Genomic DNA, 27,942 nt, shown 5'->3' on the forward strand with positions numbered 1-27,942 from the left:
GACTTCCAAAAACTAATCTAGGTCCTTCCGCAATTCCTGAGATGGAGCCTTCGTTCCTCCTCTCTGACTCCAGGGGCACAGTAACTAGAGCCGGGATGAACTCGGGCACCAAAATTCCTCTTTTCTCCAACACAACGGTCCAATGTTCAGACTTCGGGGTATTTTCACTTTCTCGTCGACTAACTTGGGGCGCACGTGGCAGTGTCCAGGACAGCGGTTGCACGAGTGCCGTTTCTTCTCTCTTTCATCTTCTCTTTCGTCTCGCTCGTGAGGGTTCGCGAGTAATCGAGATCCTTTGGGTCATCTTCGTGGATGATCGGGGCCAATCATAATGGTTAAATGGTGCCCACGATCATCATCCAGGGATGTGTCGATGGGGATCATCGAGGGCGGTGGGTTGTCTAGGCCTATGTATGGGTAGTTTTGGGGGGGGGGGGCAACGGCTCCTTCAGTTGATCCAGTAGGGCCGGAACTGTTGTCTTCCTTCGGCTGATGTCTTCGTGATGTCCAGGGGCGAGAGTAGAGGGGCGATGAGGGGAAAATCGAGGGAAGGGTTATCCAACGGTGGCGAGATTTTATTATTTAGGGGGCAGTGTGTAGTTGGGCAAAGATGTATGAAAGAAAACCAAATAAAAATAAAAGAATCGCCTCGTCACAAAGGAGAATTCAATTTCTCATCGGCCGTACTATAAAACTCACCATTAGTGTCCGACCCTCTAATTTTTCGCTCGTGGTTAGAGGCCTGTGTAGTGAGCATTGGAGTTCTTTGAGGATGTGAGTTCTCGAAACCGTATTTTGTTAGTATCTTTTTAATATATTATTAATAATATATTATATATAATATCTCGTCTTATTGAAGTGTTCAGAAACTCTTTTGGCTCGCCCATTACTATCATTTCAAACTCAGAACTCAGTTTAATTTTAACCTCATCTAGTTTATCTTTATCGTTACTCGCCATAATTATATCATCTACGTATAATAGTAGAATTAGAAATTTTTCCTCACTGCTCCAAGTAAACAGACATGGCTCAAGATCAGAGTTCACGAGGCCCACACCGAGTGCCACTTCAGTGAATTTCTCATTCCACCGTTTTGGACTTATTCGAAGACCATAGAGAGATTTCTCTAATTTGCAGACCTTAGTCTCTCCCTCATCTGATCTGAGTGATGAGTCCCCTCTGGGATCTCCATGTAGATTTCCTCATCTATCTCATCATTGAGGAATGCCGTTTTCACGTCTAATTGGCAGGTGTCTAAGTTGTATTTGTTAATGATAGTAAATACGACCCTAACCAAGTACATTCGCTATACCGGAGCATATGTTTCTCTCAACTCGTAAACATTTCGATCTTTAAAGCCCCGTATAACCAGTCTCGCCTTGTATCGCGTCACACCGTTCGCTTCTATCTTGCGTTTAAATACCCACCTAGAGTCAATTATGTTAGTCTTCTGTCTATTTTGATTACTAATCGGTCAGTCTACAATTTTCCACGCTTCATTTTTACTCCTCGATTTAAGCTCTTCTTCTACCGCCAGTGTCCAACTGCTCTTATCTTTTCTTTGCATCGCGTCTTTATAGTTAATTGGATCTGAATTAATACTGGCAAGAAGAGCATGGTAGGCCTCATCAGTAGACTCGTCCAGATTCAGTCCATTCTCACCTTGTGATAAACAAGTCAGAAATACTCCGACTTTCAAGCTCGCATCGATTGGCAAAACTTCAAAGCTTGAATCCTGCACTGACTCACCTGCAGATTTGCTCACCTTACATACCTTAAGACTTGGGGTTTCCTTCCTTGGTCTGCCCCTCTTTCTCTTCGTCTCTCCCTCCGATTTGGACGTTTCATTCAAATCGTTCACGTCTTTTTCAAATTCTACAAACCATTTGTCTTTGTTTGTCACTTCTTGAACTTCTGGGACGTTCTTAATCTCACCTTTCTTGTATCTATCACCATAGACCTGTTTCTCGTTAAATCTTACGTGTCTACTTTCGTAGAATTTTCCTTCTTCTGGTTTTAGTAGTATGTATCCTGTTGGAGTGTATCCAACCAGAATACCTCTCGCACCTTCTGCCCTGAATTTCGGTCTTACCTTTCTCTGTACTTTCATGTACGCTAGGCTTCCAAATCTCTTAATCTGATTCACATCAAAGCTATGTCCCGGCGCAAACTCTTCCAGTGGAGTTCTCATCTCATTAGATTTATGAGGAGTTCGATTGAACGTATATACAGTGGCAGACAGAGCCAGGCACGCACCTTTTTCCGGATTGTCTGGTTGTATCGTTCAGCGACTCCATTGTGTTCTGGAGTATCAGGACTTACCAGTTGGAGTTCCGCGCCTAACTTTTTCAATACTTCAACTGTATGTCCCCCAGTAAATTCCGTACCTTGATCTGACCTAAGGTAGCACACCTTCGCGTCGTAACTCAACAGATTTCTGCCACTTCTAACAAACATTTCAAGACAGTGACTCGTTTCACTTTTCACCTTCATCGGGTATGCCATCGCAAATCTCGATTTATCGTCATTGAACACAGATATATACCTGTATTTCTTCGGATATGAACTCGGAGATATTGGCCCCTTTACGTCAGAGTGTATTATCTGCAAGGGCTCTGTCGCTCGACTTTTCACCTTAGGAAATGGCAGTCTGTTAAATTTAGAAGCTAAACATACTTCACACTCCATTAATGACTCATTGAAATTCACTCCTTTCAGTTCTTTATTGTCCGGGAATTTTGATTGTAAAGCTTTGACATATGCTATCGATGCATGACCGAACCTAGTATGCCATAGCACGGCTTGACTATTACCCTGAATTTTTTTTCTCAACTCCAAACAGATCAAAAACCTCACCACTCTCATCTATTTGTGCCTCGTCTACCTTATCAACCTTTCTATCCCAAATTGAATAATCAAAATTGGATTGTTCGAATTGATTTTGAATCGGTTTAGGGGTTTCTTTACTATCCGGTTTGTCATCTCGCCCGGCTTTGGATTGCTCATTATTTCTCACCTCTGTAAACCCTTCTTCAACCCGTTCGTTACTCTCAGTTGGAGTTTCCATTGCCGAAACCTCATTCTGTTTGGCTGTGACATTTCGCGTCATGTGTGTTTTCACCTCTATTTCACCACCTACCATATTGGCTATAACTCGTCTAGTTGTACTTTTCTGTAGTTTTATATTGAATGGACTGTACTTGTTTACTTCCAAATCTGCTATCCAATATGGTTTTCTATACACGCTTGAGATAAATGACTCACTTGATTCTGGATTGAAGATATCTATTTTCTGGTCATCTAGATATGTCGCAAGACCCATCTCTGCGAATCGTCTTAGAGATAGTAAGTTAGCCTGAAGGACCCCAGCAAATATTACATCATCTACTTCAAATTGCTCACCGTTTAACAATCAGTGATCGGCATCAATCATTATTTCAGAAATATTAAGAGTATTATTTCGCCAAATAATCGAATTCATTCGTTTATCATTGGAACTTGGAAAATAATGAATAATTGAGAATTTAAATTTTTTTCAATAACTATTAGGTAAATAATTGGAAATTTTTTCAAAAAATATTAGAGATTATGAAATAATCGTCATTCTTCCGAATTCGATTGTTGATTGGTAAAATAATTCGGAATTGAGATATTTAATTGTTGGTTAATTTAATAATTGAAAATTATTAAGTTCTATTACTTGATTGAATTTTATGAAATTAATGGTAATGATAATTTATGATTATGCCTATCTCTGTTGACAATTCGATTTCTACCTGACCTACTCCCTCCATTCTCAAATCCGCTTGTTTATTTTTATTTGCGCATTTGATCACGCCTTTACTTTGTTCGTCGAGGGACTTGAAAATTAGTTTCGAATTTGTTAAGTGCTCCGTAGTACTAGAATCTGCTAGAAATTCGGTAATAACAAATTGACAAATTGTCTTTGTCAAAACAAACACCTACGTGCAATGCCTGACCTTTACAAAGCTCATCATCCACTTCCATGCACTCTCCTGTCTCATTCGAATCTAACTCACCCTTCTCTTTGAAGTCTCCTCCTGAGGTTTTGCTTAAGCACTCCTTATTAGACTTTGTACTGGTCTTGGGCTTCGAGTATTTGTTGTCTCCTTTGCCCTTCAGGTTATAGTATTTCCCCCTTTTAGCGCTTTTTGGATCATTCGCACCTAAACCCTCTGACCTTCTCTTCAATGACCCATCACCACGCCCAAATCCACGAAAACTATTTCCCCGCGAACTGGTGTGTCTTATTTTAACTTTTGGCTTGTTGTTTGTCTCACCTGAGTTTGGGCAATCCTTATTTATGTGTCCGTAGCCTTTACAACTGTAACACAGTTTGTCCTTACCCTTGCCCGGGCAGTTTCGGCCGAGGTGCCCCATAGTCCCCGCACTCAAAACATCTCTCTTTAAATCCGGTGAGGTTTATGGCATTATTAAACATCGGATAAAGGGGTGGCGTCTGCTCAATTTTCGTAAGTTCGAATCGCCTCCTCGAACTTCTCACAAAGCTCGACTGCTGTCATTTTTCCAATCACATAATGCATATTGGAGATTTCTTTTTTCACCGTAAATGAAGATACATTGGTTTCGTATCTTTTTATCTCTTCGAGTTTATTTAGAATAGCTACTGGATCTTCTAGTAATACTACTTTAGAGTGATAGTATTTATCGATGTGATTGATCAATATGTCTCTCACCTTAAATTTATGCTCATCCAAAGTCTTTTGATCTCCACTGAATTTTACGTTACTATCTAAAACATGCAGGAGTTTGTGAGAACTCACTTCTGACTTAAAATAGTCCTAGAAGTGTTCAAATCTAGTGTTACTATCTAATTTATAGTCTCTTTTAACTGAGAGTCCTTTGTTAAGGATCGCCAGTTTTATGGCTTGAGCAACTTCTTTAGCAGTGCTATTTTCAGTGCTTCCGCCACTTTGACTCTTTTCTTCTCGCCTCAGATTTTCCCATTGTCTTTTGATAATATTCTCAATTTTCGCTTCTAATTTTTCATCCTCATCTAAATCATGGCCATCACTTGGTAAATCTGACCCATTTCTCACCTTTTTACCAGTGTTGCAATCTCTGGGTTATGGAATGGGCGAAAATCAGTGACAAAAGGTGACCCCAAAGACTGTCCTGACCGTGAACAATTACAACGGGTAGAGACCGGGAGAAAGGATGAGATCGGATTGCATGGGATAAAGCACTAAGGTGCACTATGGTGGATTGCGCGAGAGTCAAAAATGGAGATCACGTAAAGAGAAAGAACCCCTTCTAATGCCATAAAGAAATGTTTTTATTAGTGATAAAAAAGAGGCTGTCTACAATGATCCCAAGATAAAACCTCGGAGAGGAGAATTTTGGAGAATTAGAATTGGAAAGGAATGAAAAGAAAAAGAAAAAAATAATAGATAACGAATTAGCATTAACTTACAGTTGTTGATTAAGTAAAATTGAGGTGAGTGTGATCACTCAGTCGCGGTGATGTTGCGCTCCGATGACCCTTACTAGCAGGAAGAAGAGCTGGTTTTGATGACAAGTAGTATTGATGGGTGACTCTCTGTGGCGATCCGATGACTTACGACGGCAGTTTCACTTGTCCGGTGAAAAGACAGGTAAGACGGAGATTCGACTACCTGGGGCTGCACGAAAGAATGACTCCAGGTGGCCACTTGAACGACGAGACCACAATACGTCGTTGGGGCGAGTATCTACAGCTCCGTGACGAATACTGCCCTCAAGACTGCGGGTTGAGGAATTAGTGGAGATGAGTCCACTAATCGGCTGGGTCCAAAATAGTGCAGTTGAAATATGCAGATTGCGAATAATCACTGTCTGTGATTTGAGCCCGACCAAGAACTGATTCGGATAGCTGGCTTGGTAATTGACTCTCTGTGATTCGTTCTTAGTAATTGGCCTTTGCGACTGCGACTGTCTACTGACTGATTGCTGACTAACTGGCCGACTGACTGGGCGACTAACTGGTAACTGGTTGGTAACTGGCCTAGTAACTCCCTTGGGTGTCCGGGGGGAGCTCTTATATATCCTTGCTTGACCCCATCCGTAATGAGGGATTCTGTAGGAGTGGGTCCATGGCAACCCGATGTCCTCGGATGATGGCCATATCTGGGTATTCGTATGATTTTATGACTTCTGCGCGCACCGGGCTGATTCGTGGTCAAGAGGATAGAAAAGCGAGGGTGAGTTCAGGCCTCGCGCTCTACGCGTGATTCAAGGAATCGGTCCCCTTTTATGATTCCCGGAATCTCAGTTTGACCCTTCGTAATGATGACGCACGCCTATCGAGGGGGAGTGATAATGGGGTGGAAATCGTCATAATTTCCGATCCATTGGGTTTTTACGAGCGCACGTGTTCATAGAATGACGTCATGGCCTCTTGATGTGCGATAAGCTAGAGCATAACCTTGGAGAATTGTGATGCCTTCTTCCAGGTGAGTTATACGGTGTTCATTAAAATTGGCCTAGTCAAAAATGCTGAATGCATAGAGTAGAAAATCGTGGTTTTACCAATGAGTGGGGAATCGACTGTCGATTCATTCGTGTTACTCGTGAAGTATCTCAATTCACACCTGGGTCGGGTGTATTTCGGGGCACTTGCATTTTCCGGTGATTATTTTCTTACTCATTATAACAACGGTCCACAAAGGCTGGATCTGGCTGTTTGGAAACGCTTGATTATGAGTTTTTCCATTAGGCTGATTTTTATGACCGTGGTCACCTTCAAGTGGTTCCGGAGGGGCGTCTCGAAATCGGTGTCCCCACATTTAGTGTCATCGAGTCCTCATAATTTACGTATTTTATGAAGTTCTTATGATCGTTGACAGCAAGCCATGGGTGTGGTTTTACTTATTGCATGATCACAGTTTCCATAGACACTGGGCATCTCTATTGGTCAGTTGTATCCTTGTATAGCCACGAAATCCATTGTTCCCCCTAGTCACCCCAGCAACAATGGCGGCACCCCTGGCACACGCGTCGCCTTGGGTGGTAATAATCTCGGTCGTCCTGCACGCTCCATGGTATTTGTTGAAGATGGAGGTTTTTGTTTATAAACTCCATAAAGAAACCGCGGAGTCCGCGACACCAGAGTCCTCAGTTTCAGCCCTCAGCGGACTCTCCGTCCCGTCATCGATATGGGAGAGCCTGTCATCCCGGTCGTTCCTCATCTCGCTCATCTCTTTTCTCATTTCCTTGATGCTGTCTAGTATCCAGCCACTAGTGTTGGGCGGAATATTCAAAACCTTCACGAGTGTGCTGGTCACAGCATCATTTCGAGCACACTCTATTCAAGTCTGCCTTCCACTGGAATTTCAGTTCTTGGTTTGTTCGCGTGGTATTGGATTTGTCGGGTGGTTTTGTAACGTGGACCTTATTTTAACTTTAGGTTCCACGTACTCGATTTTTGTAATCTGGGGTTTACTTTTATCTGCTTTGAGAGCCTCAGTTACTGCCGCTTGTCCCGCACCTTGTTCGGCCGACGAGCCTTCATTTTTCTCACCGTTCTCACCGTCCTCACCGTTATCACCATCCTCCCCGTTCTCACCGTCGCTCTCCTCACCTTTGCTCATCTCACTCACCTCGGCAGTAATTGGTGGTTGCTCCTCATAGATTTTGGGCATGATGGGAGGCTTATTGGCGAGGAGCTTCTGCTCATGCCACTCCACCAGTAGTCTCCACTGGTTCTCTGTCATCATCCTTTTGGCTGTTGTGATAAATAGAATCTGAGTATCAGTATTATTATTTGCATATTATGCCCTTTCACCGACCAACCGAACACAAGTATAGTCAGCTTCAGGGCAGTCAGACAGACGAGATATGAACACAATAGCCCCTCTATGCCTGACAGAGTTGATCAATTTCCACGCACTGAACATAAGCACGCTTCCACTGATCACCCCATTGGAGCAATCAAACTTCAGATTTTATTCTGAATTTTCAACTAGTATTTTTGTTTTATTTCTTCATTTTCAGTGCTTAGTTAATTTGTGATTATATTTGCTAGCTAATATCCTCACAAGCACTTTGATCGCATGCATTTCGCATTGTAACTTTCCTTTTTAATTCATCTCAACTCGCCAAACTTATAACACTTAATTGTGTCTGTTCGTATTAACACGGTCTCCTCTACTAACTCGAGGACGACGTCCTCTCCTTTATGGAGTTCATCAAATCCAAAGAGGAACGCTGATTGCCTCCACAGCTCCCACAAGTCGTCACCTATGGTAATTTATTTATTAGTTTGTTGATTTAAGCTTGTTTTTATATTTGTGCACTCTCGCCTTATTTGTATTTCGCATCAATTTCAAATTTGGATTTAGTTTTGCCGCCGGCCGCAGCTGCGATGCGCGCCCGCTGGCGGAGAGCCGAGTGACCCCTTCTCTTTTCTACATCTCGCCATCTCATAATTCGCTCGAGCTTTGCGTGTGCTGCTTAACTATAGCCCTAAAAAAAAAAAAATTCTAAGAGAATTAGAATTTTGAGAGAAAAAATTTCCGCTCCACCCAGCCGGGAATCGACCCCGGGTCTCCCAGATACGCGCCGGGCACTCTTACCGACTAAGCTACCGGGAACCACAGAAATTCACTCTCAAATTCACCTCAAACACCGCCTAACCTCCTTTAGGCATTAAAGAATTCTAAGAGAATTAGAATTTAGAGAGAAAAAATTTCGGCTTCACCCAGCCGAGAATCGAACGTCTTCAGTTCTCCTGGTTCAATTCGACTCCTGGTCACTATCCCCACCACGTTAACCGACTCTCTATACTGTTCGCGTCCCTCACCGATTCTCCATACATGGACGCTTCTCTCACCGATTCTCTATGTATTGGACGCGTCCCTCACCATGTTACAACTCTCCCAACTCATCCCTCAACATATATTATTTCCACCTATTTCAATCTATTTTTATTTCAATTTTCTTTGGGATTCTCAATTCCCTAATTGAATATTTTATTTTTCTCCCGGATTTTCGTTTGATGGTTTGGCCAACGTTTGTTGTCCACCATCTTATCTCCCAGCGTCCACGTTGTTTCTGTGATGACGCAATCCCTTTCTGTTTCCTGGGAGACGCTTACCACCGGTATAGCACATTCAACCGTACTTACGCCTCTCTCCTTCTGGCTTTTCCATTCTTCCAGCCTTCCCTCGCCTTTGCTCGCCACCTTAGACCACCAGATACTTGGCACTATGTTCCAGAGGGTTTGTCCTTATTTTTCACTATCACTTTTATTTTTCGTTTCTTACTTGAGTTTTTATTTGCGCTAAGAAGCGTGCTTTGGGCACATAACCTGTTGGATTGCGGGTGTGGACACAATAAATAGTACACGGGTTTTCTTGTTAGAACATTGGTTTATTAGCTACAACACGTCTCTCATCTCGCGTCTCGCAGTGCAGTGAACTCTCACAAGTTACAACCTGATGGAGAGGAGATCCGCGCATGCGCAAGATCTAGTCTCCCCATAACGAATATATATATATATATATATATATATATATATATTTTGTAACATGATAAAAATCATGTACTGTTCCTCGCCTGAACTGACCGCGGATCATGGGGGGAAAATTAGTATTTTTACCTCGGCGAGGAGTCGGATCACCCAGGGCCACAATCGTCATTTTATTTTTTTTATTTCTATTATTTACTTTCTTTTCATCATTCTCTCGAACTCTGTCGATCGCGCTCACCGTGGGTTACCTGAGCTTCGTGACGAGGGGAGTGGAGCGGAGTATCGGGAATGACTACAAGTCGACACTACAGCAGATGACGAGTAGCACACCGACTAGCACGCACACACCGAGTCTGAGAGACTCACACCACGAAGGACGCGAGAGACGATCGACGCACGCCAGCAGGCATCTCAGGCCTCTACGTGCGAACCCCCACCGCCTCACCGTTGGATCGGGGGCGCAAGGCCGCCCAGTAAAAAACTCATGCTGCAACATTGAGGGAGCATCGAATTATGTTGGCTTTTGCGCTGTTCCATGCGGTTCACATCCACCGACCGCGCGGCGCAGGCCTGAGTTCTCTGGGACTCAGGAATTGGGAATTATGACAATTTTAAAATTCCCAATTCAAAATCATATAATAACGCGAATTCTCCGCGCTTCATCGCGTGATCGGGGTGGGGGTAGAAAAGATTTTGAGATTCCTCGGGGCGATGTACGGCCCCGACGGACACTCTTCGCTGGGGTTCAGCCATATTAAGTCACTCTGCGCAATTAAAGTTTTATCACGCTCTTTGAGCTTCTTTAAATTGTTAAAACAATTATTACTTTGGTGTGCCTAGATTTTCTGGCCTTTTCCTGACGTCGATCCAGACGAGTTTACCCTGGAGTTTCTCGCGTATCAAACGGTGAGCGTGATTTAATTTGTGAGTGCTCGCGTAGTTTTTCGATTCATTTCTCCGGTGGCCATTTTGGACAGCGTTTGAGTGTTAAAATTCGAGCCTAAAATTATTATTAATTCTTTTATTTAGTTAGTATCACTAAGTTAATTACATTTTTTTTTGTTTGTGTAGCGTCTTTGCTCGCGGGAGTCCTCTCCCGCACGTGTACAAAAATCCTACGTTGACTCTTGTATGGACGAGGAAAAGATCACACTAAACTCATGGATTAAAGATGTTTTTTTTTTGTTTTCTAAAAATTTGCATACTGTTGAGTTACGCTCACTGTAGCCTGTTCCCACACACCTCCGCGGTTATCTGAGCTAGTCGTGGAACGCGTCTCAACGGTGTGACCTGGTCCTTTGGCGGTTAAAAGGACTGGCGCCCTTTTTGGCATTTTGTCTCCTCTCGTTATTCCCGTCGTTCTAATTCTGGGTTGAGAGAATCCAAAGGGGTCGCTGGAAGTTCGTGGAGAACCATGCGTCTGAATTCCGCAGACGCGCTTGGGAAATTACCTCACAATGTATATCATACGCAAGCGCCCAGTGGGGACCGAGAGCTGGCGCTACCTTTCCAACATTTTTCAAGTTATTTTTAATATTTTTCTTCAGTACATAAACCATACGGAACTGAATTCGACGTCAGATACATATTCAAACCTCTCGTTTATCGAGCTAAGTTTCATAAAAAATTCTGGAATTTTTACCGAACATACTCTATACATTCCTTTGTCGAATGACGCAAACGAAATTTCGTTTCAATGAATCACTGATTTGTTATTAACAAATTTCCGACAATCGCCGATCTTGGCAATCGTTCGTACTATCGAACTGAGATTAGTCTTAAAAATTCAAGAAAAATCTGTATAAAGGAATACCGTAATTGAATAACTTATTGGTAAAAACTCAAAATCATCATTAAGGAACTTCCGCAGTAAGTATCCTTGGTGAAAATTTCGAAATGGTATAAAGACGCAATATTTGGATCATATGTTGTTGAGCACATTCAAAAACTATTCCCAAAATTTCAAGTACCTTGTCCACCCCATTTTCGAGATATACATCGTCAAAAATGAAAAAAACACAAAAATTGAATGTTTGGCGCAGCATATCTCAAAAATGGGGTGGACCAAGGACTTGAAATTTTGGGAATATCTTTTTAATGTGGTCAACAACATATGATCCAAATATTGCATCTTTATACCATTTCGAAATGTTCACCAAGTATACTTACTGCGGAAGTACCTTAAATTTTAGGTGATAATTTTTTGGTCATCAGTGTAGAAATTGTCGCGTATTGACCAGTGAATTCGAGTAAACGGGAAGCCGTCGACGATGAGGATACACCGCGCGATATGGGCGCCGTACTTGAGGTGTTAAAGGGTATACACATTTTGATTGATCTAGATAGAGGCCACCGAGACAAATATTTTGAAGAAAAGAAAAATAGAAATCAGTGCAGTAGTTTTAGAGATATTGAGGAAAAATGAAATTTAAAGAAGTTGTTATATCTCAGGAACTACTGAACCGATCAGACTGAGATTTAGCGCAGATTTGTATCTCGTTGGTACCAACTGTGAGCCAAAATTTTTTTTTTTTTTGCAATTACGGTTTTGGAGTTGTTGACACATTTCTGGACAAACGCACACACATACACACTGTGACGATGTCAAGTTGATTTCTCCCACCAATTTACCTCCCCGTAAAATACTCAGTTGTCCACCGTTGGCTACCTCAAGCATTTCCCCTTATTCTCCTTTTTACCCTCTCCCCTTGAAACAGAGACAACACTACTCGGGAATTCTGATCATAGCCGGCCTACTCATCCGCTCTTTGGGGAGCTCACCTCCTTCGGAAGAACCCTTGCAAAGGACACAAAAGACTTGATAACCCTCGACCGTCACACATGACACGATCCTGAGACGTCACCTCGGCCCCCTGCGAAGATCTCTGATTGGCACCGATCCATCACGAATTCACACGAAACAAGTTCGAATAAGCGCAAAGAAGGAGAATGGGAGAAAGAAGAGAAAGACCACTAACTCGTGCTACAGCAGTCCTCGTAGCGAACACGTGCCCATATTTCTATCTGTTGAGTAAAATTAGTTACGTGATCAAAGATATATTGAATCCAGTCCATTTTGTGCCATCTGAAATCGGAGAAAAAGAGCCGTTTTGGAGGCCACAGAAACCGACTCCTGGAGACGACGTCCCTGATAAGGAAGGCTCGAGGTCCCTCCTTGCCGTTGCTGTTCGCCCAGGAAACAACGTGCATTGTCGGACATCCGCCGCCTGTTGAAGCCATCACACGTGGTCGTGAGTACCTGATCCGTCTCCCTCCATCCCAAAAATATTTTTCCGTACATTATTTCCCCCCAACGGTGAGCCAACGACCCATTCTGCCCCTTTTCTGATCATTGAACATTTCATGCTGAATATATTTTTCCTGAATAATCTCCCCCTAGACCCACTAGCTTCTTCTCTCTTTTTTATGATTAGAATCATCCCCAATTTTGGCGTGTACAAAAATAGCCTGGCCTTACCCATTCCCCTAGCTCAATATTAAAAGGCAATTTCTGCTTGTTATGAACTAGTGTATTCAAATAATTCAGAATATATATCCTATTTTGTTAATTATATCCCTTCTTTATCCTCAGTTATTTGCTCATCCTAATCCCATTGTAATTAATTAAATAATAAATAGTTGAAGATCACAACACATACGCACACACATACATACAGACATCGTCTAAAAACATCATATCTCGACGTTTCAGACCACTCTGAGTCATATCCAAGCAAAATTAGAGAATCGAAAAAAATTGCATTTTCAAAACTTCCATTCGGAAGCAAAACACGTTTTTTTAAATAATTTTTTTTCTCGTGTTTATTGAAAAATGAATATTTTAAAAATACGACAACCCAAGGAACTTACGTTTCAATGATAAGTTTTGCTGGAGAGTTAAATTTTGAATCTTCAAACAGGATTGTTGATTAATTGAAAAAAATATATTGAATATTTTCCGTGGCCGGACGTTCGCTGCAATAATTGTTAAAAATTTAAATTTTAAGAAAATTAAAAAACTTAAATTAAAAAAAGCGATAGATGGCTGGACTCGTTCACTTATCATTTATAATGTACGTAGTGTAGAAAATAATTACTCCTGATTGCGAATAAATTATTATTTTGTTTATTCTCAATCAATCAACATTATTATTCGATAAAAAAATAAAAAATTTTGTTAGCTTGGTCAGAAATATCGATGGTTGAAAAAAAGAATCGAAAATCGATTAATTGGCCGTTGAAAACATCGAATAAAAAACATCGATGTTTGGGCAAGGAAAATCGATGTTTTCGATTAATCGACTAACACGCCCATCCCTAGCTGAAACAGCGCGCCAAAGTTGAGATCAATTATAGCTACAATAACCCAAAATTTCGGATTTTTATGCATAAATTTCACCGTATTTATGTTGAATATTCTAAAAATTAATCATCAAAAACCCAAGTTGCCCCTACATGACCCCAAAAACATTATTTCCTCACGTTTCATACAATTCTAGACCATTTGCAACCAAAATTAGAAAATCGAAAAATCGGTCAAATACAAGGTTTTTATTCGAAAGCAAAAACCGAGCATGGATTTTAACCAATATTCATTTTTTTATGTACAAATAAGTCCAAAAATGGATTTTCAAATATGTTCATTTTTTGTGCAATTTACACAAAAAAAATCTGTAAAAATCGTACTCCATTCAGATAGTATATATTTGAAATTTGGTCATATTCCAGTTGTATAAATTTTTGTCAATGCATTATTTGCACAAACGTCTTCTCTTATTTCTTCAGATTATTGGCATGTGCTGGAACTGGTTGTACAGTTGGATCTCTCGTGAAGCAGCTCCGAGCCCTCGGTCGAGAAGACGCCGTCCACTTGTTATTGTCCCACACGCCAGTTTTTGTATTATCGATGTCAATTGATTCAGAAACTGGCTCTAATCTATCGAGATGACGCTGCTGCGAACATCGCCGGTGGATCAATACTTTTTAGAGTATTTTCAGCAACGTTAGAGGAATGATAAACAGGGTTGTTGACCACATTTTTGTAAATATTCTCCAGTTTCTTTTTCAATCATCTTTTATTCTCGGTATGAGAGAGTTCCTTACGCGCATTATCCTCCTATCTTTATCATATTTTTGTTTAACTATTTATCATCTTATCCTTCCATTAATCTTATACACATATATCATCGATTAGTCTAATACATTATATTATTTTTCGTTCAATTTATGGCTCGAACCAATTACTGCATTTATTCTTAAAATTATTTGGGACACATTCCTCATTCACATTCGTAGAGTGCTTTTTTTGTCTGGCATATCTACTTAAGCAAAAGAAAAATCTCTAAATGAATCTCTTAATTGAAACTCCAAAGACTGCATGAACCTATTAATCGAGTTACATTTACGCTGCTGAAAAACATTAGAAAGAAAAAATACAAAGACAAAAGAAAATTAAACTGCGTGAAAGTTTCGTAGAATTATTTGCCATGAACGAGCGTCAAACCAAAACAAAACATTTGAGATAAAATACAAGGAAAATGTCCACTGCGGGTTTTTCCCTTTCGGGCATAAGGATTAATAATTTAATAATAATTAGATAGAACTTCACGATTGACGCTTGCAACACGAATAATCTTAGTTATTTCCTTATGTTCAGCTTTTGTATCAAGTGTGTTCAATACTTTATAACGATTATTAAAAAAACTGTGGAACAAAGAACAAAAATCATATTAACTCTGCTAGTCTCGTTGGGAAAATTTTTTATTCAATAAGTTTTTATTGAGCTGAAGCACAAAAAAACCTTATATTATGGCAGACGACAACGAGCTCCAATGTATTTCGAAAGTAATTTAATTGCTGAAAAAGGGAGACAATGAAAATTATGATCAATTGATTGAGTACATCCTGAAGTATCGGCTTAAGACTTAATTAACTGTAATAAATGTCCTAAAAGTCTGAAGCGTCCATAACTAAATAAACACAATTTACGACATGAAACAGAGATAGGTTATAGGTTGAGTAATTAATTTGGCTCAATTAATTAAAGTGAGATGAGTAACTTTAGTCTGTGGTATAAGCCTTTATACGAGTTTATCCCATTTGGATGATTGATTAAACTAATGAAAATAATCATGGGATTGTAAGAGAGAAGATTTTTTGAATATCTCTGGAGCAATGTAACTTTAGATCACGATTTTTTCGATAAAAAAACAGCAAAAGACATTCAAAATAACATATTTAATCCTTAATTCTTCGTTATTCATTACTATATTATTTACATGTACTTATGACATGACAAGACTCTATGAGGGTAAAACTATATGAAGAATATTTCTAGTTGAATATACATTAATGTTGCTTTCAATGTTTCATCATTACTTTTTGTTACTAAATTGATGAACACAAAACTATGAAAATTACGGATTATCATAGGTGTAGAATAAATTGAATAAAAAGATTCATTTGCGCCAGAAATTAGCCTGTCATTATTTCCAATCCTTTTCTATTTCATTTTTATCTATTGGAGATGTTCCCATGAACGAACAATTGACAGAAAAAATTTTGATTTTGTTTACTCAGAGAGTTTTTTTTTGTATTAAGGTACATATGATCCAAATTTTAGATCTTCAGTTCATTGCGAAATTTTCACGAAGTATAACTCATTGAGGAAGTACCTTAAGGGGTAACGGAACCCGTCGCACGCAGAAGTTAGGGGTCCCCCCTATCGGTATTGGAGGTTCCCGTGGTTTTTTGGATTTTGTACGTGAAAAGTACAAAATCCCATAAAATATAAATAAATGGATATAAATAAATAATAATGGTATGGAAACATTCTACCAGGCTCATAGACACTGCTGATAGCTATATACACATTTGACAAAAATTTCCAAAGCTTTACGCACCATCTATTGATCAGAAAAAGTACTCTCTACTGCAATTACTGCCCTGTATAGGACTGGCTATCCCTTAAAATTCCACCAAACACTTCAACCCATTATTTGCAAAAATGACGTCACGGGTAAACGTTTTTCTACTCAAAATAAGTGTATTAGAGTATCCTTGAGGGCAACTATCTCCTGAAAATGGCGATAGACAACAATAAGTCTCTAAAAAAACGTTTTTGTCGCTTTTCAGTTTACATTTCCCTGTAAAAACGATAACCTGAGCTGTGTCATTAACATTTCTGCAATTTTTATGCAAAAAAAATCTGAAAACTAATAGATAGATGCCCTTCCTCAGGCTGCCCTCAATACTTGGTCAAAATTTCAACCATTTATATTGGATACAATTGGAGAAAAATGGGATGAAAAAATCACCATTTTGCGACCGCTTCCGTTACCCCTTAAGAGGTATATTTCCATGAATTGTACGTAAAGTGAAACTGGAACGGCGAAACAACGGACAGATCTGGGACGGTATATAAACTCCTATCTTCTGTGAAAAAAAGTCAAAAAATCAAAAATCGACAATTTTCCCGTAATCCTGGGAAAAAATGGTACGCAAAGCATTTGTTAAATTATGGCGCTAAAGGAATCGTAATCATGCCAGGCAAATATCTGGATTTTGGGGATAAAACTTCGAATGTCCCTGACGTCTAAACTATTGGGGCTAGCAATATGTTCCCACTGAGGGTTTTGTTGGAAATTTCATTCTCTAAAAATCAGGTCCAGTGCGATTTTTCCCGACTCTAACCGTTCTGTCTGCGTAGGCAGTGAAACCTCGCATGGAGCTATTTTCACGGCTTTTTTTTATAGTTTTCACTTTTTTGTGCTAATTCTCGGCAAGAGGAGCTTCTACAAACTTGATTACTGAGCAACTGTGCTATCGATTAAGTCTAGATTCATCAACTTCTAAATAATTCGGTTAATATTGAACGTATGTCTCACATCTCAGAATATACGTCACAGAGCTCGAGTAAGCAACTATTCATTAGGGACATGTTTACCGCCTTCCGAGTTAGATGGTAGATGACTATCGAACGCATGGAGCCCGGATGGCCGATCCATTCATAATGGGTGTATACGACCATCCAAATATATACGTTTTCGCTGGACATGTCAATGGATTTTGCACCCACTAATACGACGTATTATACATTGGTTTTCTATCATAGTTTACGGCCAAATTCCGACATTTTTTCTGCCACATAATATTTACTGGAAGAATACAATAGATCGGATTCCTTCGTGAACCGTTGAACGAGTAAGACGTGTTTGTCAACGCTTCGACTCAATATACGAGTGAAGTAATGTAAGGGGTCTACGAGACCCAGAGTTTACTGTGAATTTGATAAGTGAAATTATTTAAATTAAAGAGTCTTCGTTTATCTTTCCCCTCTCGGAAAGGGGGATTGCACATTAAACAAGCCGAAACAGGATCAGTGAGTTACTTCTGACTACAGGGTTAATATAAGCTGACAAAATGAACCGACAAAACACCAGCAACACTACCAGAGTAAGTTACTCACAGATTATTAAACAATCGAACCTACCGAAAAAAGAGCACTCAGTAATACTAGATGCAATCCCTGGAATCAGAGTCAATGACTACCCCATTGCGCTAAGCAAGATATGGAAGGAGAGCAGGATCATTCAATCCTCGAAACTTTCCAACCAGAGAATTTTGATTGCACTAGACAATAGTAAACTTGTCGATAAGTTAGCTGAGAGAGAAATTACAATCACAATCGATGGCCATGAAATTCCTGTTCGATCGTACACCGCAATCAACAAGAGACTAATCCTGTCCAATGTTTACCCCTGGATATCCAACAAAATATTAGAGGACGAATTAAAGGAATTGGGAATCGAGCTGAAATCCTCGATTACCCCAATCAGAGCTGGAATAACAGAAGAGGATCTGTCATATGTGATATGCAGTCGTAGACAATTACTTATTCCTCATGACCAAGTTCAAAAAGTTCCACCCAAATTTAAAGTTCTCCTTGATGACGACACTACATATTGGATTTATCCGTCCACCGTTGCTATTAAGTGCTTTACCTGTCACAAACCGGGTCATCGTGCCAGAGAATACCCGGGTAACTCGACTCCCCACCCATCGCAGTACATTGATGATGATTTTCCCGAAGAAGAAGAGCTCACAGAAGTAACCGGGGGAACTACAGACAATTATCCGACTCTTGATAACGCCCAATATATCTCTGAGACTTGTCATATCAATGACGACCTTATACCTACACAGATGAGCTGCCCTATGGCCACAGACTCAGTACAAACATGCAAAAGGACCCTCGGTGATCAACAAATTTTGCCTCTCAAACGTACCAGATCCACACCCAGCTCAACGACATCCAATACAGTACCCCCACCACCACGTAAAATTACTCCGACTGACAAGAGATTCAACGAAGATGTCAACACCAGGAAGGAAACTCATGATAAAGATCTCTCCACTTCGCCCGCATCAGATGACCTATTGAAGAACATTGAAGAGCAGATTTCCTCAATTGCAGCACAACTTAACGAAGATAAGTCTGATCACTCTATCTCTTACGATGATTTAATAATGTTTTTGTATCGAACTCATGGTAACTCTCATCCAAAGTCAGTAGCTCTAAGCTTCACGAGGGATATTGAAAAACTAGAGATAATGTTAATTAAAGTTTCCTGAATGATTAAGGATAGAAAACTTAAGAGTCGAATTGGCAGAATAATAAAAAAAATGAATAGCAGTGACAATTACTCGGACACTTCATCGCGTCCGAGTACGTCTAGTCGGTAGGTCAACAAACAAATAACAACAATGGCTTCTCAAAACAATAACCCCCCAAATAATCGGTATATAAGTCAACAACTACGCATTTTATTTTGGAACTGCCGTAGTATACAATTACGCATGAATCAGCTCATCGCCGTCTCACACAAATTTGGTGTTATTGTCTGCGTCGAGACACAAATCCGAGTCAATAGTAAATTTGAACCTAGAATACCAGGATTCAAATTTGTTAGAGAAGATAGAAAATACACAACAGGAGGAGGACTCCTGATTGCCATCAGGAATCATTATGCATACAAAAAAATTAGCACTCAATTACTCTCTGTAGAGCTGATCGAAACTATAGGAATAAACATCAATGTCAAACCCCCTATCAATTTACTGGCGATCTATAGACCCCCACCCACAAACATATCACATGACACATAGAACAAAATTTTCTCAATCACCAACACACTTAAAAACACAATTTTAATGGGGGACTTGAACTCACCACACAGCATGGAACTGCGATGACACCACTACCTGTGGTACCCGTCTTTATGATGCAATCAATCGTCATAATCTCATGATTCACAACACAGACACCATCACACGTATGGATCATCGCAGCCATTCCAATATTGATCTAGTACTTACATCTGCATCAATCGCAGATAAAATTAGACTAGAAGTCGAAGATGAACCCTGTAATCCGATCATCTCTCTATAATAATTGAAATAATCACAGAAAGAAAAATCTACCATAAGACGTCATTTAAAGTGAACTCAATCCGAACAGACTGGGACACAATCACTGAAGAATTGCAAAAATCATATGAGAAATTTCTAGAGCAAGAATATGAAGAATTATCTTCCACTGATAAATATCATTTTTTCGTTGACCAGGTTTCCTCAGCTATAAAAAAATTTACCCCTCAAAAAAGAATTCTCCCTGACTATAAACATAGAAATCCAAGAGCCTGGTGAGATAGTGAATGTGATAGGTCGAAGCAAAAAAGACGTGCGGCCTTTAACAAATGGAAATTTACCAAGAAGGATGAAGACTTAGAAATATATAAAGAAAGAGACAAAGAAACCAGAAAAATATTGCAATCTAAAAGATCACAACAATTCATTAAGTTTGCAGAGACCATCGATATAAGGAAAAATATGAAATACACATGGCACACAAGTAGAATCCTCAAAAATGCATGGGTCGATAATGACTCCCTTGATAAACACAATCACTTACAATTTGAGTCCAAAATTTCCGAGTGCCTTGACACACTTAGCCTGTCCTGGTGCCCTACCGACCCTGATAAAATACCAGACTGTCAAGAAAATAACCCTTTGAATAGTATGTTTAGCTTTGTAGAATTTAATGTGGCCCTCAGAATGCGTAAAAAGAAATCCTCCCCAGGTCTGGGCGGTATTAATTATGAAGTAATAGATAAATTATCAGTACAGTATAAATTAATTCTGGTGGATATATTTAATCTTATGTTCACTTCTTCCACTTTTCCCAAAGAGTGGTCCATGCAATATATCCACTTCATCCCAAAACCCAATTGCATCGATGTCAGACCGATCGCTTTGTCGTCTTGTCTCTGCAAACTCTTTGAATCTATTCTTAAAAATCGACTTCAATGGTGGGTAGAATATGAAAATGTCTTACCAAATAGCCAAAGTGGATTCCGAAACGGCAGGTCGACCTATGACAATCTAAACAATATTCTCCTGTACACGGACCACAATCTGAATAAAAATTGTGAAACCTTAGCAGTCTTTTTAGATGTCAAATCAGCGTTTGACAATGTTAATTCGGGAATCCTGCTGGATAAGTTATCCAGCATCGGGTGCCCGATTAATGTTGTCAGATTTGTGAAATTTCTAACCTACGAGAGGGAAATAGTTTCGAAGTACAATGAGACTCCTAGAAAAGTTTACAAGGATGTTCCACAAGGTGGAGTACTTTCCGCACTCCTTTACATTCTTTATGCATCACAAATCACTGATGGGGTGCATGAAGATGTACAGGATTTACAATTTGCGGATGATATTGCCTTATATTACAGTTGCTCATCCACCTCCAGAAGCATTGCGATAATCGAAAAATCTGTTCAAAGCATTAATAGAAATGTAGAAACATTAGGACTGTCACTTGCCCCACATAAAACTCGACTTCTCCACTTTCATAAAAGACGTACTCCTCCGAGGGACACCACAACCTCAGTAAGCTCATGCACTATTAAGTGTCCCCAAGTCCGCTTTTTGGGTCTTGGCTAGAGTCTTGGCTCTAGCACTCAAAGCGATGAATATAATCAAGTCCTCACGAGGAACGTGGTGGGGATCGGACCCACTGAAGTATTCGTGGATAACAGGATCGGGTAAATGGGTTTAATCAATTATGATGGCACTGATATACGTGGATACTAGTTGTATATTTATTAGGTACGTATACCATGTCAGCCATTGTATAGGTAAAGGTGAAGAGGTCGATAAAGCAGAATGCTTCTGGCTTAGCGACTCACACATACATCACATTCCTCCCAACTTAAATCCGAGAACATCATACCACAGAAATCATATCAATTGGACATTTCTCAGATCAAACTAAACTAGGAACAGTTCCGACTATAAATTTAGACGTTGCACAAGTTTTCGTACTCTTGCAGATCGACGTAATCCAGGCGTAGACTCGATTGGTAGATCGATCCCTATTGTAGATGGAGATTCTGGGATTCTAATAGGAGTTGGTGGACTATTGGATGGTTCTACCTGCTGAGTAGAACATCAATGTCAAAAGATCAGCAATGTTGGTTCCGGATCTTGACAATTAGTTCTAGGCTCAGATGAGTCTGAGTCAGGTAATTCATCCGCTTTGCTCTTTTCAATGATAAGTGAATCCCCAAGCAGGGTAGTATTCTTCATTTGCCCTTCTTCAGTCGATGAAGGAATAAGAATCCTCTCTGATTGGTCATGGTTCACTGGAGACTTCTCAGGTTTATCCAACAAACATGACTTCAACTGATTGACATGTCTCTTCCAAATACGACCATCCATCGTACGAACACTGTACGTCACAGGTGATAATTTCTCTATTATCTCGGCCTGAATCCACCTATTCCTCATGACGTCCTTAGCAACAACCATATCTCCCAGATCAAACGATCTCAGCTTAACACCTGGAGCATGCTGCTGCTGTCTCTCTTGTTGCTGGATGACGTGACTTCTCAAGTTAGGTCTCATCAAGTCGAAACGGGTCCGTAGAGGTCTACCAATCTGAAGCTCTGCAGGAGTACAACCTGTAGTGCAATGTGGCGTCGATCGATAACACAACAAGACTCGATATAAGGCTACGCCTTCTTTACAACCTTCTTTCAATAACAATTTGAACTGTTTCTTGAATGTTTTAACCATATTTTCGGCAGCACCATTTGATGTTGGATGATAAGGAGCAGTTCGAACATGAAGAATCCCACAACTCTTAAGGAATGACTCAAACTCTTCAGATACCAAGCTAGGACCATTGTCACTAACTAATACTACTGGGAAACCCCACGTTGCAAAGTACTCCTGTAACATTAATACTGTTCGTTTCGCCGTAATGTCTTTCATACTCTTAACATCAATCCATTTGGAAAATGCATCAATAATAACCAGGTACATTTTATCACCAATCTGTAGAAAGTCAATATGAATTCTCATGTTCGGTCCTTCTGGCCACTTCCATGAATTTAATTCCGCTTTAGGAGGATTTGTGGAACTTTCCGAACAAAGCTCACATTTCTTTGTTATTCTTTCGAGATCATCATCGATACCCGGCCACTAGACAAAAGATCGAGCAAGAGACTTCATCTTTACAATACCCATATGAGTAGCATGGAGTTCTCTAAGAACCATTGCGCTCAATGATCTTGGAATTATGACTCTACTACCTAACATTAGACAATTGTCTTCTAGATATAATTCCTTTTCTCGTCTCTTATAACTCTCCAAATAACTATCAACTTTACTAGGCCAACCAACTTTAACATACTCAATTACGTCACTCAAAATCTCATCTTTTCTTAGCTCAGATTTAATCAAATCAATATCAATCATTTTCACCTCAGCTTCTATGAAATTAACGTATGAAAACCCCTCAATCATATCACTTTCCTCCCCCCTTAAAATCGGGGCTCTCGATAGACAATCAGCACTCCATTTTGTTTTACCTTCAATATGTTGCAAAGTAAAATCATAAGCAGCCAGAAAGACTGCCCACCTCTGTACTCTCCCTGCTACATTTCTTGGGGGACTCTTATTTGGATCAAAAATGTATTTAAGTGGCTTGTGATCTGTCTCTAGCAAAAAATTCCTACCCCAAACAAATTGGTGACACGATTTCACCCCAAAAACCAAGGCTAAAGCCTCTCTATCAAGTTGTGAATAATTTTTCTCTGCTCGAGTTAATGATCTCGAAAAGAACGCCACTGGTCTAACTCTCTTATCGGGTAATATATGAGACAACACTGCCCCAAGACCCACAGGAGATGCATCATAAGTGATTTTAATTGGAAGATGAGGAATATAGTGCATTAGCACTTCACTAGAAATTAATTTCTTCTTAATCTCATCAAAAGCTGATTGTTGCTTTCTTGACCAAAACCACTTAATACCACCCTTGAGCAGTTCGTACAGAGATGAAACAATTTCTGTATAATTCTCAACAAACTTCGAATAATAATTTGCCATTCCAAGAAACCTTTTGAGCTCTGTAACATCCTTAGGAATTTGAATTTCATTAATTGCTTTTACTTTATCAGGTAGTGCATAAATGCCATCTTGGTCAATCTTGAAACCCAAAAATTTAACTTCCCTTGCAAAAAATTTACATTTTTCAAATTTTGCAGTTAATCCAGACTCTTTCAACTTGTTTAACACCATTAACAACCGCTTAAAGTGTTCATCCTGGGTAGAACCAAAGACTAAAACGTCATAAAAAAAAACTATCACTCCTGGAATACCAGAGAGAAGTTTTTCCATCAATCTTTGAAATAAACCAGGTGCTGAAGCAACCCCAAAACACAGACGTTTATAAGCGAATAAACCCTTATGGGTAGAGATGGTTGTTAATAGTTGTGAATCTTTATCCAGCTCAACTTGCTGATAAGCGTGACTGAGATCAATTTTGCTAAAGACTTTTCCCTCATTAATCTTTGACAACAAATCTGAGATACGAGGAATTGGATATTTGTCAACTTTAATACATTTGTTAAGGGTTGTCTTGTAATCTCCACAAATACGAATTTCCCCACTGTCTTTAATCACTGGGACTACTGGAGTCGCCCATTCGCTAGACTCCACTGGATAAATAACATCATTTCCAACTAATCTTTGTAATTTCTGTTCTACTTTGTCCACCATTGCGTATGGCAATACCCTTGGTTTGACAAAAATAGGCTTACCATCAGCCTTCAATTCCAATTTGAAAGTTCCCCCATTGAAACGACCTAACTTCTCAGTGAATACCGATGGGAAATCTTTTTTCAAATTATCAACATCCATACTACCTTCATTTGAAACTCTTTTGATATTAACGTTGTTGCACCCCTCAACGAAAGGTATTTCCAAGGCTCTGATCCATTCACGTCCAACAATTGGTCCGCTTGATCCAGGCATTACAAAAAGATCTAATTGACGAGATTTTCCCCGATATTCCACATTCACCTTCAGCACTCCCAATGGTATTATTGGGGCACCAGTATACGATCTGAATTTCCTAGAACTTTTAAATAATTTTAGAACAGTAAAAAGAGGATTTTCCTCATATTCAACAGTAGAGATACCTGAAATAGGCAAACCAGTATCCAGTTCGATACTCATTTTAGCATTCTCAACAGTCAACTCAATTTTGATTGGCCTAGAATCTAATACATCCCTACATTGTTCAGTCTTATCATCGTTCTCGTCAATAGTATAAAAATTATCAAAATTTTCTTCTAATTCCATAACTTCATCTAAATAATTATGACTCGACCCCTTCGCTCTACTGCTTGATTCAGTCTTATTTGATCGTGAATTCTTATTTTTATAATCATTTTTCCGACTTCCTTGGTTTTCTTTTGGCTGATTATTACCACTGTTTGCTGTACAAACTGAACTCAAATGACCTTTCTCCTGACAAATGTTACAAACATGATCTGTACTTACATCTGAATTTTGCATGACCCATTTTACCACAACAACTATACGGTTTATGACTGTCAGAATTCTTAGTATTACCGCGACTCTGCTGTTGTACGAAGTTCAATGACCCTGTAGTCCTCTGTGTCTCCATCTCCCCAGTGTCTCGAAGGGCAGCCTCGTCACTGATGGCTATCTCGACTGCTCGTTCATACGTCAGATTCTTTTCGCTCAGCAACTTCTTCCTCGTAGTTTTGTTTCGTAATCCACATACGAGACGATCCCTCAATGCATCGTTTAACCCAGTACCATGCTCACAATAAGTCGATAGTTCTTTCAGAGTGGCAATGTACTCGCTAACAGTTTGACCTTCAGTCTGGTTACACATGTTGAAACGGAACCTCTCGGTGATGAAACTTGGCTTGGGCTTAAGATGATCTGACATCAACTTAACCAACACTGGATGCTCTTTTATCCCAGGTAGATCAGGAGCACACAGACTAGATAAGAGTGTGTAGCCTTCTGCACCCAACATGTTCAGAAAAAGCTCCTTTTGTCTGTCTCCAGATACTGCATTTGCTTTGATAAAATGCTCAAATCGTTGGAGCCAATGACTCCAATTGGTTTTCTTAGAATAACCCTCAATGGAACCCATACTAGCAAGATTACTCACTTGCTGTGTTACTTGAACACGTCCCATACCTTCAATATCTTTTTGGAGCTCCCGTATCCGCTCAAGCTGTTCCTGGATCCTTTTATCCAACTCCTTGATATAATTATCCCATCCTCGTCGCCACTGAAGTATTCGTGGATAACAGGATCGGGTAAATGGGTTTAATCAATTATGATGGCACTGATATACGTGGATACTAGTTGTATATTTATTAGGTACGTATACCATGTCAGCCATTGTACAGATAAAGGTGAAGAGGTCGATAAAACAGAATGCTTCTGGCTTAGCGACTCACACATACATCACACCTACAAACTTTAATCATGCTCTATAAGGCCTTTACACGATCTATCGTAGAATATGGTATCTTCACCTATATTTCCTGTAGAAAAACACATTATGAAAAGCTAGAGAAATTGCAATACTCTGCCATCCGACTAGTCATGGGCTACAGAAATTCAACCCCTATTTCTATCTTATTGGCAGAGAGTAAACTCCCAACAATTGACTCGCGAGCAAATTTTTTATGCAAAAAATATTTGATTAAAGTTCTATCACACTCGGACATTCAGATTTCCAAATTAATCAACGACTTATATATAAGAGATAACAGTAACAAGGATTTCACCCTCAGACCACGACTTATAAAAGATTGTATCAGAAGTATCAAACCAATGCTTTCTAACCTTATTATTGATAATCACTTGGGGACGCTCATGGGGACTTTCTCACTTGATGAGGAAAATGGTCAACTAGCAAGGGCAGTTGAATCGATCGGGGGTAATCCTAATGTTATTATTAATAACCAGCTAGAGAACTATGTACGGATTTACACTGATGGTAGCAAGCAGAGAGATGTAAATGGAGCGGTTGGCATTGCCATCAGCTGTACTGATCTTAATATAGATATTAAAATAGCCATTGATAACAAAGCATCAATCTTTACAGCGGAAAGCCTCGCGGTCCTGGAAGCTGTGAAGATTGCAGTAGAGAATCGCGAACATAACTTTCTTATACTTTCTGATTCACTCAGCTCGCTACGATCCTTGGCATCTCCTTCTCTCAACATCTGAACCAGCAATTATATTTTACATGCCAAAGAATTATTGTTAAATAAATGCAATCCGATAAAATTTCAATGGGTACCCTCTCACAAGGGAATTCTGGGGAATGAGGAAGCGGATCGCCTAGCCAATGAAGCCACTAACTTGGCACCAAACTTTAATTATAAGTTACCATTTACTGATTTCACTGAAACTTAAAAAAAAGACTCGATTTTTATTACCAAAGAAAAAATAGAATTAACTAGAATGAACAAGGAAAAAATACGAGGAGAGGAATACTTTCAATGGTATTACAAAACATTTAAAAAACCATGGTTCAATAAATTTATGTTCCCGAGGAGAATGATGGTATGGATCAATAGAGCAAGAGCGAACCATTATAGCCTGGCCAGCTCGCTTGCCAGGATCAAAATTATTGAATCCCCAAATTGTAAGTGCGGTTCTACTCATGAAGATCTTAATCATGTATTGTGGCAATGTCCACTTTATTCTATGGAACGTGTAGAACTGTTCAACAAATTACAAAGAGAAGGTATGTTTTCCCCCTATGATATTAGATCATTTCTGAGTACACTCAATCCTCGAGTCCTTATGGTCAGTGATCTATTCGTTCAGAAAAATAAAATAAAAATCTAAGGCTCATGCAACAATGTAACTAATGTAAAATAGCATAAGTTCAAGAACATGAGAATATGATGTACACACTGTAAACATACCAAATGTAAATATTTTCCTGCAAAGTAAACCTTAATGGTTTAAAATTCTTAAATAAAAAAAATAAAAAAAATACAATAGATCACCAATCGACAAAAATCGTCTCTTCATTA

General features: G+C 39.6%; 1 protein-coding gene across 2 annotated transcripts in view; it reads left to right on the plus strand.

Moving 5' to 3' along the window:
* LOC107043464 (death-associated protein kinase 1) overlaps positions 1-15,964 on the plus strand; it is an 84,706-nt gene extending 68,742 nt beyond the window's left edge. For both annotated transcript variants that reach the window (XM_015264994.2, XM_015264992.2), the window contains exon 16: positions 14,276-15,964. In XM_015264994.2, coding sequence (XP_015120480.1) covers positions 14,276-14,438 — 163 coding nt within the window. In that variant the 3' untranslated portion in view covers positions 14,439-15,964. The remainder of the gene's footprint in view (positions 1-14,275) is intronic.
* The last annotated feature ends 11,978 nt before the right edge of the window (positions 15,965-27,942 follow it).

Source organism: Diachasma alloeum, unplaced genomic scaffold, assembly GCF_001412515.2.
Source record: "Diachasma alloeum isolate Michigan unplaced genomic scaffold, Dall2.0 Dall_scaffold_00581, whole genome shotgun sequence".
Taxonomy (NCBI): domain Eukaryota; kingdom Metazoa; phylum Arthropoda; class Insecta; order Hymenoptera; family Braconidae; genus Diachasma; species Diachasma alloeum.